Below are 18098 nucleotides of genomic sequence, written 5' to 3'. Positions count from 1 at the left end.
TGTTTGAAGATGGGAGATATTAGTGTACGAGGAGTAGGAAGAGTAGCGTTTTAAACCAATGGGCTGACAGACAGATAGACAGGCAGACAGACAGACAGACAGGCAGGCAAGCAAGCAGGCAGAAAGACAGACAGACAGTCAGACAGACAGACACGGACCGACAGGCGGAGAAAGACGGCAGCTAGGGTGGATGATGCCATGTTATGAATCATATGTTGCCATTGTGGTAGTTTACACGTTGGCACTTGGGGATTGCGGGAACTGTACTAATGGTGTTTCAAGACAACCAGACAGAACATTAGCGAATAATGAACGTGTGTTTAAATGTTTAACTACGATTTTTACCACATACTTTAAGTTTTGGGATATTAAAATAAGGCACGAGTTTGACTCAAAACTGGCCGCGATAGTGATGCCACACGATACGACTGCCTTGTACGACATTAGCCACGATAATAGCTGATTGTGACAAGACAACATTACAATTTCAACGATTTCTATGCAATCAGCGATCGTACGATGCACTTGTATCGTGTGACGTCTCCTTTACATATGTGTGTCTTGTTGCAGGGCTTGAATTACACTGAAGACAGCCCGGACAGCACCGGTCCGATGGTGAAGCCCATCAGAAGTGAAGTTGACTGCTTCAAACACCTCGGGGAGCATGCATTTCCAACTGACGGTAACTATATACAGCTTTATTTTGTGGTAAATCTATAACTTGGCAGGTACGGAACTTTCTAACACACCCGTTGGTGAGAACACCATGCGTTATATTGTTATAACACATAGTTGTTTAGACTTGTACGTGTGTTAACAATTTCAAGACATACTACTGGCTGCTCCTAGGCGATGACCAGGTCACGACTGCCATACAGCCAATGAGAAACTACACGATGGAAATGGATTACCGTGTGACGTATAGTTAAACTGACAATCGTGGGTCTGTGACGCGTAAGTTAGCTACATGTGCAACGGCTGTAAATAACTTTTAGTCGAAACAGATGTTAAAATTTGCTTAAAACCTGTTTGTGGAGGATATGTAAGAAATAGAATAATATTTTCGTGTCCGTTAGACACCATTTATCTCACAACTCGTTGTTTATCACGTATCAAACTCGCTCTCGCTCGTTAGATATATTTTAAAACAACTCATAGTGAAATAACTGATATCTAACGGCCACTCGTGTATTATTCTCTATATAAACAACTCGTTGTGAGATAACTGGTTTGATTGACACATATGTTATTGCATATAAGGTACAAATTGATTGGGCACAAGTTATCCAACTTACGAGGCCCTCTCCTAATAACATATAATAATGACAATATGACAATAACGGCGACTACAACTATTACACGAATATACAAAAAATTAAATATTCAAAGAGAAGTATATACATGAGAGAAAATGAATGAATGAAAAAATTAAGAAGCAACGCAAACGAAGGTGATTCATTTTCCAACCAGACAACCCAATTTATAAAATATTCTTAGCAGACAGGTTCCTGCGTGACTGATTTAGAATTAATTAGACATTATTATTATTATTATTATTATTAATCAAAACGCTGTGTTTGTTTAATATATTTATGAACAATATAGAATATTTGTTTGTTAATAGTATCATTTACATCAGTACTGCCATACAGTACTAATTGCAGATTAACCGGTGCAAACGTTTTCAAAGAATCTAAAATAAGTTTTCAGAGTGGTAGCCGCATATTCTAGTACCGGACGTATAAACGTTACATATATTTGCATTAGTATTTGTCGATTTAGAGTATACTTGTATTTTCTCAATGCAGAAATCATAGACGAAGCTGATTTACATATATTATGAATATGGTTTGTCCATTTTGCATTGTTGGAGAAAACATCAGAATTTCTACGTCTTGGATTTGATCTCTCGTCAAGAGGATTTGAAGACGGTTTTCTCTTATCGTTCGACGCCATTTTGTTTACATATGACGGCAACTGGTTTTTCAATGTCTGATCTAGCGAAGTTGAACGTTTATCTATCCTCTGATATACTACGCACATGCTACTAACTTACTTTACCAGTAAAAAGAAGTGTAACGTTCATTGCATTCTGATTTGTTTACCCACACGGAGAGACAAATTTACCGCCCTGCCCCTGCCGCCATTTTGTCAATCCTGGTTGTGAGATAACTAGTATATAACGGCCGCTCATGTAGTATTCTCTATATAAAGAACTCGTCGTGAGATAACTGGTATCTAACGGCCACTCGTGTATTATTATCTATATAAAGAACTCGTCGTGAGATAAATGGTATTTAACGGCCACTTGTATATCATTCTCTATATAAACAACTCGTGAGATAAATGGTATCTAACGGCCACTCGTGTATTATTCTCTATATAAACAACTCGTCGTGAGATAACTGGTATCTAACGGCCACTCGTGTATTATTCTCTATATAAACAACTCGTTGTAAGATAAATGGTATCTATCGGCCACTCGTGTATCATTCTCTATATAAACAACTCGTTGTGAGATAACTGGTATCTATACGGCCACTCATGCATTATTCTCTATATAAGCAACTCGTTGTGAGATAACTGGTATCTAACGGCCACTCATGCATTATTCTCTATATAAACAACTCGTTGTGAGATAACTGGTATCTAACGGCCTCTCATGCATTATTCTCTATATAAACAACCCGTTGTGAGATAACTGTTATCTAACGGCCACTCATGTATTATTCTCTATATCTCAGTCTGGGTTGTTTGGGTCTTTGGATCTGACCCAATCGGCGGCGGCCCCTTTGGGGTTTTCATGTCACAAAAAGTGATCGACATATCGAATGGCATGGTGTTGTCCTGTATGTGAGAAATTGAATCTGACAATATCTCGCTTTTAATGAAACAGTGTAGTGATTTCTCTTAACACTATTTGAACCAAACGTTTTCGATGTGCTCTAATTGTGTCGTTAAACAAAACAGACCTTAATTAATATAACTTGGCCATCAACATGTAAGTTCAAACCCATGTTCTTGGTCACACGCATGCGCTATTTTCATTGTCCTGTTTAGCCGCCCTCTGTACGCCATTGTTGTAAAATGCCAAGGGCATAATTTGGTCCTACTATTCTGAACTGAATTATACCAATAAACACCTTGCGCTGGGTTTTTATATATTAGAGTTTACAAGGACACCGAACGTGTGAGAGAATATTAGTCGTGCACAGCAGAGAGCCAGCTTCATCGATCCAAGTGTAACATTATTATAGCAAAGATAGACAGACAAACAGACAGACAAAGATACAGACAGACAGACGGGTATTCAGCGGGAAGAGATAGAAAGAGAGATTGGGAAGAGAGACAGAATGAAGTTTATATATACGGACAGAAAGACACACATACAGACAGTTTGAAAGACACAGACCGACACACAGAGATGCAACAGAGGTAGATACGAACACGCATGCGCATTCACACGCGCGCCCATATCCGTATTCTTCACGATTTCAGATTTCAAACACTGGCAAAAAGAACTATAAAGCATGACATGAGTAGAAGTGAAACTAGAGATTCACTATTGATGCATTTTCTTAGATTCCTCTAGGTGTCGATTAATCTTGCCAATCGTCCTCATTCATATTTATTTCATCAATTTAGGCTGTATCTTGTCTGTACGTATTCTCGGTTGCATACCTATTTTCGGATTTGCTTCTTGCCGCCTAGCTCTTCTCTACTTCTACATCTGTGTCGTTAGTTCGTGTGTTTCATAAATCGGAGAATTAACGGCACGGTTAAAGCCACAGACTTGCGTAGCGGTTGATGGTTCCGGCGCTGAGGAACATTAGCCCTCCTCGTTTCCAGTTGTAGCAAAATAATGGACATTTTGAGAGAAAAACATTTGAGAAAAAAAAATCATTATAAGAATCTGGCAGAAATGACATCAAAGCTGAGTTCCGTACGCGTGTAGCTATATCTAAACTGTTCTATTAAAACCGTTGAAGGCACCATTGAGTTAGTAGACCTGTCTTGTACAAGTTAAATGTAAAAAAAAACTGTTAGTGGGTACAGGGTTCGTATCTCCGCACTGGCTCCGAATCATTGGCGTAACCAGAATTTTATATTGAGGGGCACCAAGATTGGGGAGATATGACACTGTGTGTGAGTCGTGTTTTGGGTTGAGAATACGAGTTAGTGCACAGTTCATAAGATAAACCACTCTCCCACTAACCATTAATCTCTGACCTCGACAGATGTTCTGTTGATAGCTTGCTTGTATGTTCATCTGACGTTGACGAGCATTTACACAGATAGTCACGTGTTAATAGGCAGTTTAAATACAGGTTAAATACAATTTCAAACAGTTTAAATACAGTTCAAAACAGTTTAAATAGTTAAAATATACCTTAAATACAGTATAAATACAGTTTAAATCAGCTTAATACAGTTTAAATACAGTTTAAATTCAGTTTAATGCAGTTTAAATATAGTTTAGTATAGTTTAAATACAGTTTAATACAGTTTAAATACAGTTAATATAGTTTAAATTCAGTTTAAATACAGTTTAATTCAGTTTAAATACACTTTAAATTCAGTTTAATAGTTTAATACAGTTAAAATACAGTTAAAATACAGTTTAATATAGTTTAAAATCGGTTCAATGCAGTTTAAATTCCACAGTCCAACCTCGAGATTTCACATTGAGTTCATTTAATCTCGGTCATCCCAGACTCCTGCTTCACGCGTTTTTAGGACGAGAAAGTGGGCCTGGGTGGACAATCAAGGCTCGTCTGAGTCTCGGATCATCCCCATCAATCATCGTTGTTCTGTCGGCTTTAACAACAAACACGCCTCGCGCTTCTCAATCTGTTTTCAAATTGCGCGGGCAGCGGAGTGGAAGACGGGCTATTCAAATATATATAGATTACAGATTCCATTTCCGGGACGGCACTCTATTGGTAGCCTAACAAGGGAAAGCTTTTACGTCCTTTCACAAATTAAAGCTGAATGAAAGGGGGGAAAAGAACTCTCAAGATCGCTTGGACGTATAAATAGTGTGAATACTAAACTGAATGAAGGAAAGTTTGTTTTACGACATCCCCGTACATTGTATAATCAGCAGCTATTAGAAGTCTAACTTCAGTTTATAAGTGAATCTCACAGGTCCATAATGGAGGTTTCCCACCACAATTATGTATTAACTTTTGCTTCCTAATGTAAACATTCAGCTATATACCCATTAAAATTTTTTACAGCCAAATAATTCAATTTACTAGCAGAAAACTGTAAACTCTTCGGTGGAAGACCGATGGAATTGGTCGCGTTCAGTTGAGATGAACACACCGTAACGTTAGTCCAGGCGGATGGTGCCGACAAACTGGCCGGATGTGCTGATTTTATAGCATGTGCTACGATGTGCCAGCACAGGAAGTTAGTCGTACTGAACGCCACTTCGTTCACACGACATACATGTATACACACATTAAAATTATGATATTTCCGAGTTATTTATGCAAACATAGTACAATATGGCACTAAAGCACTTGTATGTATGATATAGCAACTTTAATGTACTTCTAAATTAATTAATATAGTTTTATTTGATATAAAATTGTTATGCAGTATACACTAGATGCTAAAACCAGTACAGGATAAGAAAAACAAAATAAACAAAGAAACAAAGAAACAAACCAACATGGAAATGCAAATTAGTACAATAAATTACTCTTTCATTCTCGTAAATAACACATAACCTCGTTTACTTGCAGGTGAACTCAGTTTAATATGTGAAACGTCTTTTTATGTACTGTTTATGTGTGTTGATAAGGCCCTGATATGAGTTTATTAGAAAATGCTAACATTATCGGCAATGGTGACTGATATGGTTCAAATTATTTTCGTGCTTATATCCAATTAAGGTTCAAGCACGCTGTCCTGGACACACACCTCAGCTATCTGGGCTATTTGTCCAGGACAGTGGGTTAGTTGTTAGCGGGAGAGAAGAGAGTAGGGGTTTTACACCTACCAGTTGAGTCGTTAAAATTCGCTCTGTGTGGGAGCCGCTACCGGGCTACGAACCCAGTACCTACTAGCCTTATGTCCGATGGCTTAACCACTACGCTACCGAGGCCGGTAGAACCTACTAGTATTGGCGTAAAGGACACGGTAGGTAATCCAGTGGTGTGGATCTACTCGTGACCTCGGCCCCGCGACCTTTGACACCGCGACCTTTGATATCGCGACCTTTGACACCGCATTCAGACGATCCACCATTGAAACTCATTCTGTTGTAAATTGTAAAAGAAAGAAGGAAGGAATGTTTTATTTAACGATGCACTCATTACATTTTAATTACGGTTATATGGCATCAGATATATATGGTTAGAGACCACACGGATAATAAGGGAGGAAACCCGCTGCCGCCACACCATGAACTACTCTTTTCGATTAGCAGCAAGGAATCTTTTTTATGCACCATTCCATACACAAGATAGTATATACCACGACTTTTCTTACACCAGTTTTTTTTATAGTACTGGTTAGAACGAGAAATAAACCCACTGCTGGGTATTGCTTCCAAACCGACCGCGAATCAGGAAAGCACTTTACTACGGGACTACGTCCAGTCCCCTAAACTGTGAAAGCGTTCCCTAGGATGTGCCCAAGCTGGTCGCAAGCACTCGTCCATTCATTGCACTGCAATATCTGCAGGGGTGGGCGGGGCGGAGTGGGGAGGGGGAGTTGATCTCAGTCTCAAATATGAAAAGCCAGATTTTAAATGGCCCAGAATGCAAATCAGTATATACTGAGACCTTAGTTAACAGTGTTAATAATTCATTATACATTTATAAACAGTTCCCAAATTAAGTCTCTTCTGGGGGTTTAATTTAATTCCGGCCGACACTATGACAGATTTAGGCACTTCTAAGACATTCTTACGACACTCGCGCTTTAAATGTGGTTCACGATCGCCGCCCTGTGAAAACAGTTTAAATCAGGAAGCTGAGTCCCACGGGGACCCGCTATTCGATTCGTGCACTGATTTTCAGACACACACACTCTAAAGGCGATGCTACACTATTCGAGTGCCGCGTACAGGAATATCGATTGTGACAAGACATGTGTTATTCTCGTACAATGCGCTCGTGTCGTGTGCTGTCGCCTTAAGGCTTGGTTTATTTGTCAGAGTTTTAACCTCACAGACGAAGACAATATTGTGTAAACTTTTATTTTCGTGCTTCTATCCAATTAAGATTCAATCATGCTGTCCTAGGCACACACTTCACTTACCTGGACTGCATGTCTAGTTGGTTAGTGTGGTGTAGTGGCCTCGCACGTTCAAACTAAACCATTAAAACTCATTCTGGGGGAGGGGGGTCGATACCAGGGTGCTAACCTATTAGCTTGACGTCCGATTACTTAACCACTACACTGTTGATTTCGGTGGGAGTAGCCATCGTTCAATATTGCAGCAACGTTGGTTTCTGAGCAACTGACTATTAAAAGTTGGGAGGGGGAGGGGGACGTAACCTAGTGCTAAAGCGTTCGCTTATGTTCGGTCCGTCTGGGATCGATCCCCGTCGATGGGCCCATTGGGCTATTACTCGTTCCAGCCGGCTCCCATCCTCTTGGATATACTAACCTAGTCTCCACAGGTTGGCTCGGCACAATATCTAGCTCGTACCCTGACGAGGTTGGTCTTACCACGTAACAGGCTGTCATAGATGGAAGATCACCTATATCTAGTTCCACTGGTGCGGCTGAACGTGATTAGAATCAAATCGATGAGGCACATATTAAAGTAATTGAGGTCTTCACAATGCATTCTTATACCGAGTTCACCGTTTCTAGGATCTCATCGTTTTCCGGCCTGCATTTATTATTTGGTCTTATATTGAATAGAATATTCAGCTGGGTCCGTATCAACGAAAATTACAGCAGTGGGAAATTGTAGCTTCCACAAATTGGAGCCTCCACATTTTGTTTCTGTTAAAATTGCAACGTTGATTGCGCGTGTTCATGTAAATAACTGCAATAAAAATGTTTAAAAAGGAAAGGAATGTTTGTTTAATGACCCCTCAGCACATTTTAAACTAGCTATTAGGTGTCTAACTTATGGTCATGTGGATACTGTCGAGAGACAGAAAATAAAGAATGAATGAATGTTTAACGACACCCCAGCACCAAAAACCCCCAAAACATATCGGCTATTGGGAATCATAAATGGTAAGTATATGAAACTATTGTCGAGAGACAGAGAGACGAAACCCGCATATCGGCTATCGGGTGTCACAAATGGTCAGTATATGAAACTATTGTCGAGAGACAGAGAGACGAAACCCGCATATCGGCTATCGGGTGTCACAAATGGTAAGTATATGAAACTATTGTCGAGAGACAGAGAGACGAAACCCGCATATCGGCTATCGGGTGTCACAAATGGTAAGTATATGAAACTATTGTCGAGAGACAGAGAGACGAAACCCGCATATCGGCTATCGGGTGTCACAAATGGTAAGTATATGAAACTATTGTCGAGAGACAGAGAGACGAAACCCGCATATCGGCTATCGGATGTCACAAATGGTAAGTATATGAAACTATTGTCGAGAGACAGAGAGACGAAACCCGCATATCGGCTATCGGGTGTCACAAATGGTAAATATATGAAACTATTGTCGAGAGACAGAGAGACGAAACCCGCATATCGGCTATCGGATGTCACAAATGGTAAGTATATGAAACTATTGTCGAGAGACAGAGACGAAACCCGCTGTCGCCACATAGGCTACTCCTGTCGATAAAGGAGCAAGAGATCTTTTATATACCTATACAATACAACACATATCATGGTCTTCGATGTATAAGATCGGTCGTGGAATACAGATTGAAAAACCTCGACAGGCGATCGATCCTGCGACCACTCGCAGCCCAGACGAGCACTCTACCGAACAGAACAGAATGGCTCAGAACACCATCGACTAAGCTCAATCCCGCTCTCAGGATTTGTTTGGATACGGTTCCACACCACCATTAATTGCTCCAAGCAGTTCAATACAATTTCTATGTCAGGATATATTGATATATAGAGGGTCATGTGACTACTAATGTTAGGGAGTGCTCTCAACTGACAAGTACCGTGTAATAAAATCAACATAGGTCGACCACGAAATTGTTCAGTTACTGTTAAGAACCTTCATTTTTTGTTATCAGTTAGTACTACATATAACAAGTAACTTCAAACCAATGGGTCATTTAAATACTACAAAAATAAAGAAAGAAATGTTTTATTTAACGACGCACTCAAAATATTTAATTTACGGTTATATGGCGTCAGACATATGGTCAAGGACCACACAGATATTGAGGGAAGAAACCCGCTGTCGTCACTTCATGGGCTACTCTTCGATTAGTAGCAACGGATCTTTTATATGCAGACAGGGTAGTACATACCACAACCTTTGATATACCAGTCGTGGTGCACTGGCTGGAACGAGAAATAGCCCAATGGGCCCACCGACGGGGATCGATCCCAGGCCGACCGCGCATCGAGCGAGCGCTTTACCACTGGGCTACGTCCTGCCCCTTAAATACTTTAGAGGTCAACCTACTTGTAATTATCAAAGAAGTATTTCAAACAGCATATCAGAATATTGTAGTGTTTTTGTGCAACTATTTCCTAAACCGGACGATATTAAGCTGCTATAACAAGTAACGACACGACAAATGATGGTGTGATGCCATAAGGTGCGCTATGTTGAACTGGGATAATTTTAGTGAAATTTGTAATTTCGATACGAGTGGTGAAATTGGCTGACCGAATGAATGATGAAACAGGCCCATAGGGACGATATATGGAGAACCCGACCCCCGCGCCCCCTGTCTCGTATTCTTATGAGTGTACAGACGAGTGAGAGATTAGGTGTTGTCAGTGTGATAGTGTGGGCAGCAATCTTACACTCTGACAGGGCTATCGGATGCACGTCCACGGCAGCTTCACGGTACCGAGATATCGAGATGATATTCTGCAACCATGCGTCGCACACATTATGATAACACTAACGCTGTATTCCGGCGCAAAGCAAGACCACATACAGGTAGACTCACACCAGCATTCCTACACAACAACAGCGACGTCATCCATGCCAGCCCTGGCCCGCTACACGTCCGGATTTCAACCCCATGGAATATTTATGGAATGAGTTGGATTGACGACTAAAACAGTTTCAACCACGGCTATTGAATCTTTCACAGTGGGCACTGACACTACAGACATAAGGTGTTCTTCGTAATCTTATTGCTTCCATGGGAGGTTATTGACTGTACACCATTATGACCTTGAATTTTTAACTTTTCTGTGTCAACTGTGAATATGAGTGTAATTTGAGCATTCTGCAGCTTCCATTTGATCAATTGAAACATATTTCCAATGTCAACAAAATCTACTTTTACATTTCTTTTAAAGGAGTATCTTTCGAGACAAGACAAGACAAGACAAGACAAGACAAGACAAGACAAAATAAGCTCCTTTTTTCACTATTAATTTCACTGGGGAGGGACGTAGCCCAGTGGTAAAGTGCTCGCCTAGGATCGATCACCGTTGGTAGGCTGAGCGACAGCGACCTGCAGTAACAACGCTATCTGCAGTAACTACATTTAGCGTTGCAGTTTCTGTCGTTATCTGTTATAAAAATTGCCTTGATGCCGATAATATCTTGTGATCTGTAGTACTGCAGTTAGCGTTTTGGGGATTTTTGTTCATTGACTGAAATATCGCATTTCTGCAACTCAACGCGATCTGTTATGAACTGAAAGATACGAAATAAAGCACACACATGCAAGCACATGTGTGTGCGCGCGTGTCAATGTGTGTGCGCGCGTATATTTGTTTGTGTGTGTATGCATGTATACCGGTATATGTTTTTGTATGTGTATATATATGTGTGTATATATATGCGTATATGTATGAATATGTACACACACACACACACACACGTCGTTTTCCCCCTCCCCTCCGTCTCTCTCTCTCTCTCTCTCTCTCTCTCTCTCTCTCTCTCAACTCCCACTCTCTCTCTCTCTCTCTCTCTCCCTGTGTCTCTCTCTCTGTGTGTCTCTCCCTTGGCGTTCTCCCTCCCATTTTCCTACTGTTTCCTTTTTTCTCTCTTTAAATGGTTGGTACAATCACTGGTTATCAGATTAACAAAAAAACTAAGACCAAATCAGAAGGGTTACCCTTGTCTACAAGCTTTTGCATATGTACATGTTTGTTAGGGACCTGAGCCCCGTTACACGAAGCGATCTTAGCCCTAAGATCAACTTAAGTGCATAGGGTAGCTATGCGCTTAAGGTAATCTTAGGGCTAAGATCGTTTCGTGGAATGGGACCCAGTGCGATAATTACGTGGCACTGGTTTCGTGAGAAAAAAAACCCACATGACGCCCATCAACCGAGTACCTGTAATCCATAAAACTAACAGCTTAACCATTACGTCAGCAGTGCCAGCCTATATATCGTGCGTATAACCGGCCTCGATGGCGCAATGGTCTAAGTACTGGGTTCGCATCTCGATACCGGCTCTCATCCAGAGCGAGGTTTTAAGGATTCAATGGGCATGTGTAAGGCCATCACACCTACCTGTTCTCTTATTAGCACTCTTTCTAAAAAAAAAACCCAAAAACTAACACTTACCACTGTTCTGGGCAGACATCTCAGATAGCTGACGGGTGTGTCCATGATAGCGTGCGTGAGCCTCCATTGAATATAATCACGAAAATGAAGTTGAAATGAATGAGATGCCGTGTGTATATTGAATCGGTGAAGGTTCACCATCAGTTATATCAACCAAATGATTTAACCAGTGTACGTCAAGTACCGGTCAAACTTAGCTATCGGGTTTTATGTTGTCAGGTATGGATTTTATTTCCCAATACACGTACTCTAACCCAGAATGAGTGCACCACTGTGTTTAGTGGTAAGTATATGTAAGTCAAATACACTGACTGATTCTTCATGACTAGTACATGTTTTTTAACTAATGTGGTATGAGCTGTCCTGTATGTGCTGAAGTGTATAATGTGTAAAGGTTATCACGGTAATAAAAATAGCAGCAAATTTTTTTTCAGTCTAATCAGTTTTGAACAAAATATCCTATTAACCAGAGTTCCATGCTCATGACGGCATGTTTGAACCTTGATAGAATTTCATCACTAAAATGCATTGCATCCGATTCGGATGCGGGCAAAGCAATGTACTTATAAAATGTGTGTTGCTCTTTTGAACGCTATTTTCGTGCTTATGTCCACTTAAAGTTCAGGCACGCTAACCTGGGCACATATCTCAGTTGTTAGTGTCGCGATCTTACATCCCCCCCCCCCTCCCACAGAGCTGTTAAAGCATGTTACGTAATAGTACTCTAGATAACTTTAGGGACCTTACATTCCGCAATTATGTGATGACCCTTACAACACATGGCGGCTTGATGTTCCGTATACACTTGTACAACAGATAGCTGCAAACACAACAGATGGCAGTTTGATGTCCCGTATACACTTGTACAACAGATAGCTGCAAACACAACAGATGGCGGTTTGTAGTCCCTTTTTCAGCTACTACGGATGTCGAACCCTATAACAGACAGCGGCAGCAACTGCAACGCTAAATGTAGTTACTGCAGATAGCGTTGTTACTACTGATCTATTTCTCGTTCCAACCAATGTACCATGACTGGTATATCAAAGGCAGTAGTGTGTGCTATCCTGTCTGTGAGATGTGCATATAAGAGATCCCTTGCTACTAATGGAAAAAAATTGCGGGTTTCCTTTCTAATACTATGTGAGAATTACCAAATGTTTGACATTCAATAGCCGATGATTAATGAATTAATGTACTCTAGTGGTGTCGTTAAACAACATAAACTTTACCTATTACGGTCACTAGCCCAAACTACATAAGAAAAATCAAAGAATTTTGACGCATGCGTGTGGTAACTCTTAGGACATGATTATCACTGTGCAGTCTTGTTGTAGGAACATGACATAGAACCTGGGCTTTACAAAACAAATCGATGGTGGTACATGTAAATGTTTATTTTAAAACAAGAAGAAGAGACGTTATTCTTAAACCAGTGTACCATTTAGAGGAAAACATGGAGCTTTCAATTAAAAAAAACTCGCAATTATTTCCACAAATCGTGCACCATCTTTGCTTTTATATATATATATTAATTTGCCGGTATCTGCTGTTAATCCAACATTGGCATCTAACTGTCGATAAGACCCTTTTCAAGGACTGAAAAAATTATTAAATTGCAAGTGCTGTTCGATGTTTAGTAAACATTTATATCGCCTGTAATAACGAAGCAGAGCTACTGATACCAGCTGACTAATATTAAAAACTGTCATCCAGACTTCGTGTAAACAGGAAATAAACAAATCACTATCACCCATTGCCTAATATTGTAAACTGTCATCCAGACTTCGTGTAAACAGGACGTAAACAAATCAATATCACCCATTGCCTACTATTGTAAACTGTCATCCAGACTTCGTGTAAACAGGACATAAACAAATCACTATCACCCATTGCCTAATATTGTAAACTTTCATCCAGACTTCGTGTAAACAGGAAATAAACAAATCAGTATCACCCATTGCCTACTATTGTAAACTGTCATCCAGACTTCGTGTAAACAGGACGTAAACAAATCACTATCACCCATTGCCTAATATTGTAAACTGTCATCCAGACTTCGTGTAAACAGGACGTAAACAAATCACTATCAACCATTGCCTAATATTGTAAACTGTCATCCAGACTTCGTGTAAACAGGAAATAAACAAATCAGCATCACCCATTGTCTCACTTATCCATATAAAAACCCAAAATTAAATAAAATTTGTTTGACTTTTGTAGCATCATCTATTGATGTCAGCATCCAATACCTTTGACGAGCTAATGCAAAACGTTGTAGCTGGATATGTTAACTCCAATATTTAATAATTAGTATATATTTCACTACGCTGTTATACCTAACATACAATTCTGATATATGACAGAGAAGTGATAAAACTTGTCATACACATATCTAGTTACCGCTCACAATTCAACACGAACACGCGTGGTTTGAAAATACAATCAGGAAATTGTAGATTATTTGTATCGATAGCTCCTCGTGATTATATAAGCACGTGCAACAATGGCCTAGGTCGATATGGGTATGTATCTATCAACACGGCGAAAGGAAGATATTAAAGCAGTCGCAAGTCCTGATGCACAGCACGAATATTAATTACCCTTGTTCGGCACCAGCCACTTGGAGATATCCACGTCTGTAAAACCACCTCCATATATATTTAGATAAATTCCACAAATGACCATATCTCTAAACGTGTTTGGCCATCCATGTCTTGTAGCTTGAACGCTATGTCAACAGATTCTGTGTTTAGAAACAAAATACGTTTGTAGTATTTTAAAAATAATAAACTTATTTACACTCCTGTAAAGGGTTGTTCAGAAAGAAACATTATTTCCCGATAAACTGTACGGTGATTTCTCGATAAACTGTACGGTGATTTCCCGATACACTGTACGGTGATTTCCCAATAAACTAGACGGTGATTTCCCGATAAATTGTACGGTGATTTCCCGATAAACTGCACGGTGATTTCCCGATAAACTGTATGATGATTTCTGGATAAACTGTACAGTGATTTCCGAGAGAATTTCCACACAGAAGGAGCATATATCAGAAAAAGTACGTTTGTGACTACTAAACTCTTGCTTGGACATGTTGAAACACGTATAAGAGACATTAATCAACATTACACATAACTCCTATTGAAACAGGCGTTTACTTATACATGTATGTGACAATCAGCCATTTATGATTTTAAAAACCTCCATCAAATACAGAGTTGCAGTTTAATTATGAACCACATGTTACGTTTTTAATCAAGATATTTACCTAGACATGTAGAGTAACCATTGGTATCTGCAAGTGATGAATGGCTTATATTCGTGACAATACAATATTTCTAGGCACCCATTCTAGCATATATATCTTCCGGTACTTAGTTTTAGTCTATATCAACGGGTATAGTAAACTGTCTAAATGCAACATAACGTTTTTTCGTCTGTTTGTAATGCAGATCGTCAATATTGAGAAGAACAAATTTGGAGGAGTTTATGTTTGTACCTGACATCAAAAGACTATAACAGAATGAAGCGGCACGGGGAGAAAATAAAACGTATGGGCTTATTGGAAATGTTTAAAAGTTGGAAACTGAGATTGAAGCTTTAAGTGTTTACTGACAATTTACCATTGTGTTCTGCAGGTATCTACTGCAATGGCACCTGGGATACCGTGCTGTGTTGGCGTGCGGCCAAGGCGGACACCACAGTGCGCATGCACTGTCCGGCTCTTCCGAGTCTCATTACGGAAAGTAAGTATCGTCTGCTTCCGTCCTGGACCGAGTTACCGGACACGTCATAAATTGCGCCCAGAACGGACGTGCATGGACATTAATCTGATGTAGACACACACACACACACACACACACACACACACACACACACACACACACACATACACATATATATATATATATATAGACGTGTATTTGCCTTTGCCGGCCTGGGGTCAAACTGAAAATACTACAATTGTATGGGCTAGAATAACCACAATGATGTCTTCAGTGTTAACAAGCTGCTCGTGTTTGCAAACTACATGCTCTCCCCTATCACCGTCGGTCTCATTATTACCACTACAAAGCTGTTTTCTGTAAAATAACTACGACAGCAGACTACTTGTGCGAACAAATGGGAAGATAACTGCGATCTGTGGCCAGCCCTGGTGTGTTTTGGGCCTCACAAAGAGAAACTATGGGAAGAGTTTATACGAAGCAATCACGTTATGACGTTTTGTACGTTTCGGCGTGTTCTAATGACATGCTTGTAAGCGCTTCTTTCAAACCTGATGTCAGTCTCACGTTTTAATTTAGATTTTTTACCCACTTAGGGTGCCCGGGGCACAAACATCTGCCTCTAGGTTGTTTATCCATATATAACGTGGTCTTTTAAAAGTTTGTTTGTTTGTTTTGTTTAACGACACAACTGGAACACATTGATTAATTAATCATCGGCTATTGGGTGTCAAACATTTGGTAATTCTGACTTGTAGTCATTAGAGAAACCCGGTACATTTTTTTCTTGTATATGCACTTTCCCAGACAGGAAAGCACATACCACGGCCTTTGTCCAGTTGTGGTGCACTGGTTGGAACGAAAAAAAAACCAATGAGCTGAATGCGACACAAGCACCTCAAGCGAGCACTCAACCGACTGAGCTAAATTCTTTTTTCAATCATTTGTGCATTCTTTCTTTTCCTTCATATTTTCCCCTTACTTTCTAATTACAAAACAAAAAATGCAAATTGCATAATTATATCAGTTTCAGGTAATAATAATCATTTTTGAATTATGTTTTATTTTTGAGATTTCTATTTTTATTATTTAAATGTTTTTTTTATCAGATTATGCCTACAGGCGGTGTAGTTCGGATGGGCGCTGGGAGGGGCGGACGCCGGGGGACTACAGTTTACCGAACGGCTACACCAACTACTTCGAGTGCTACACGCCTGAAGGGAGGAAGATGCTGGAGGACTTTTATTTAAACAAATCACCCGAGCAGAAACTAGTATGTATTGTGTGTGTGTACCCATTCGACTTTGCTATTCTGCCCTGATGTTGTAATACGGTTTTGCCGTTCGTACTATTATATTGGGAATTAAAAGAAGGCATCATAATTTGATTAACTTGTATCCAATCATTTTGTATATTACATGCAATAAAATATATATGTTTCATAAATAAACAACCACTTTTTTTTTTAAACTATTAAATTTTATAAAATCATAGATACATACAAACATTATATGGGCTGCCCCCCCCCCCCCCCCCCCACACACAAATTCCTGGCTACGCCAGTGGCCTTGATTAATATCATTAATAATATTTTTAAACGCATATTTATATGTACATATATGTGTTGTTGTTTTTAATAATAATGGCAATGCATTAATTATTTAAATGCTATTCAGACTTCAGTTAATATTAATTAGTATTTTTTCATACGTCATTTTGGCAAAGGATATAACTCAGGACAAATTAATTCAATATAGAGGCATATATATAAATAAATATATATATATATATATATATATATATATATATATATATATATATATATATTATTAGTATCTGGATCATATATCAGACTAGATGTACATCAGGATCTGGATTAGTATCAGAATCTAGATGTACACCAGAATCTGGATCAGTATCAGAATCTAGATATACACCAGAATCTGGATCAGCATCAGACTAGATGTACATCAGGATCTGGATTAGTATCAGAATCTAGATGTACACCAGAATCTGGATCAGTATCAGAATCTAGATGTACACCAGAATCTGGGTCAGTATCAGAATCTAGATGTACACCAGAATCTGGATCAGTATCAGAATCTAGATGTACACCAGAATCTGGATCAGTATCAGAATCTAGATGTACACCAGAATCTGGATTAGTATCAGAATCTAGATGTACACCAGAATCTGGATCAGCATCAGACTTGATGTACACCAGAATCTGGATCAGTATCAGAATCTAGATATACACCAGAATCTGGATTAGTATCAGAATCTAGATGTACATCAGGATCTGGATTAGTATCAGAATCTAGATGTACACCAGCATCTGGATCAGTATCAGAATCTAGATGTACACCAGAATCTGGATTAGTATCAGAATCTAGATGTACACCAGAATCTGGATCAGCATCAGACGTGATGTACACCAGAATCTAGATCAGTATCAGAATCTAAATATACACCAGAATCTGGATCAGTATCAGACTAGATGTACATCAGGATCTGGATTATTATCAGAATCTAGATGTACACCAGAATCTGGATTAGTATCAGAATCTAGAGGTACATCAGGATCTGGATTAGTATCAGAATCTAGATATACACCAGAATCTGGATTAGTATCAGAATTTAGATGTACATCAGGATCTGGATTAGTATCAGAATCTAGATGTATACCAGCATCTG

The 18098-nt window shown here is 39.4% G+C and overlaps 1 protein-coding gene across 1 annotated transcript in view; it reads left to right on the top strand.

The window, feature by feature from the left end:
* The first annotated feature begins 409 nt into the window (after positions 1-409).
* LOC121381590 (PDF receptor-like) overlaps positions 410-18098 on the top strand; it is a 53511-nt gene continuing 35822 nt past the window's right edge. Inside the window, exons 1-3 of the mRNA XM_041510925.1 lie at positions 410-682; positions 15318-15425; positions 16514-16677. Coding sequence (XP_041366859.1) covers positions 520-682; positions 15318-15425; positions 16514-16677 — 435 coding nt within the window. The 5' untranslated portion in view covers positions 410-519. The remainder of the gene's footprint in view (positions 683-15317; positions 15426-16513; positions 16678-18098) is intronic.

This window comes from Gigantopelta aegis, chromosome 9, assembly GCF_016097555.1.
Source record: "Gigantopelta aegis isolate Gae_Host chromosome 9, Gae_host_genome, whole genome shotgun sequence".
NCBI lineage: Eukaryota > Metazoa > Mollusca > Gastropoda > Neomphalida > Peltospiridae > Gigantopelta > Gigantopelta aegis.
Note: the sequence above shows the minus strand (reverse complement) of the source record. Positions and strands in the feature narration are given on the sequence as shown.